Raw genomic sequence first — 537 nt, 5'->3', positions numbered from 1 at the left:
TTAGCAATGTGAAAAAATAAAATAATATTTTAGCTCTTCTGAACACCTCTGATTTTAGTATTTTCTGAATGTATTTAATAAGAATGAATTTGTCTCTTTTACAGGGAAGAAGACAGCAATTCCAGACTTGGCTGTTCATGGCATATACTGTTAGAGAATGCTCATTGACATTTATTTTTACAATTATGTGGCTGTTGATTAAAGCAGAAATAGGTAAGATATTTTTGTAAGCTAATCTGTGGAAAGATTTGAAGTCTAAATTCTCAGTTGTAGTTATAGGATGCATTTCTGGTAAAGGTTCAAGTAGTTGACCTTGTGTAGTTACTCTATCATTTAAGTGTATAGGTATGGCACTGTATCTATAGCAATATACATTTAAAATTTTTATATTATTAATGTTAGCATCCAATCTCATTATTTCCTCTTAAAAAAGTGATTAGGTAAACCCAGCTAGGCATCATGAAGGCATGTTTTACATTATAGTGCATTTTAACAAAGGCGCTTCCATGGATGGATTAAACTATGCTAAATATATAT

The 537-nt window shown here is 30.4% G+C and overlaps 1 protein-coding gene across 2 annotated transcripts in view; it reads left to right on the top strand.

The window, feature by feature from the left end:
• Positions 1 to 137: 137 nt before the first annotated feature.
• The window catches only part of IL12RB2 (interleukin 12 receptor, beta 2), a 123,799-nt gene continuing 123,399 nt past the window's right edge, over positions 138 to 537 (top strand). For both annotated transcript variants that reach the window (XM_006862431.1, XM_006862430.1), the window contains exon 1: positions 138 to 213. In XM_006862431.1, the coding sequence (XP_006862493.1) occupies positions 138 to 213 (76 nt within the window). The remainder of the gene's footprint in view (positions 214 to 537) is intronic.

Source organism: Chrysochloris asiatica, unplaced genomic scaffold, assembly GCF_000296735.1.
Source record: "Chrysochloris asiatica unplaced genomic scaffold, ChrAsi1.0 scaffold00048, whole genome shotgun sequence".
NCBI classification, from domain to species: domain Eukaryota; kingdom Metazoa; phylum Chordata; class Mammalia; order Afrosoricida; family Chrysochloridae; genus Chrysochloris; species Chrysochloris asiatica.
Note: the sequence above shows the minus strand (reverse complement) of the source record. Positions and strands in the feature narration are given on the sequence as shown.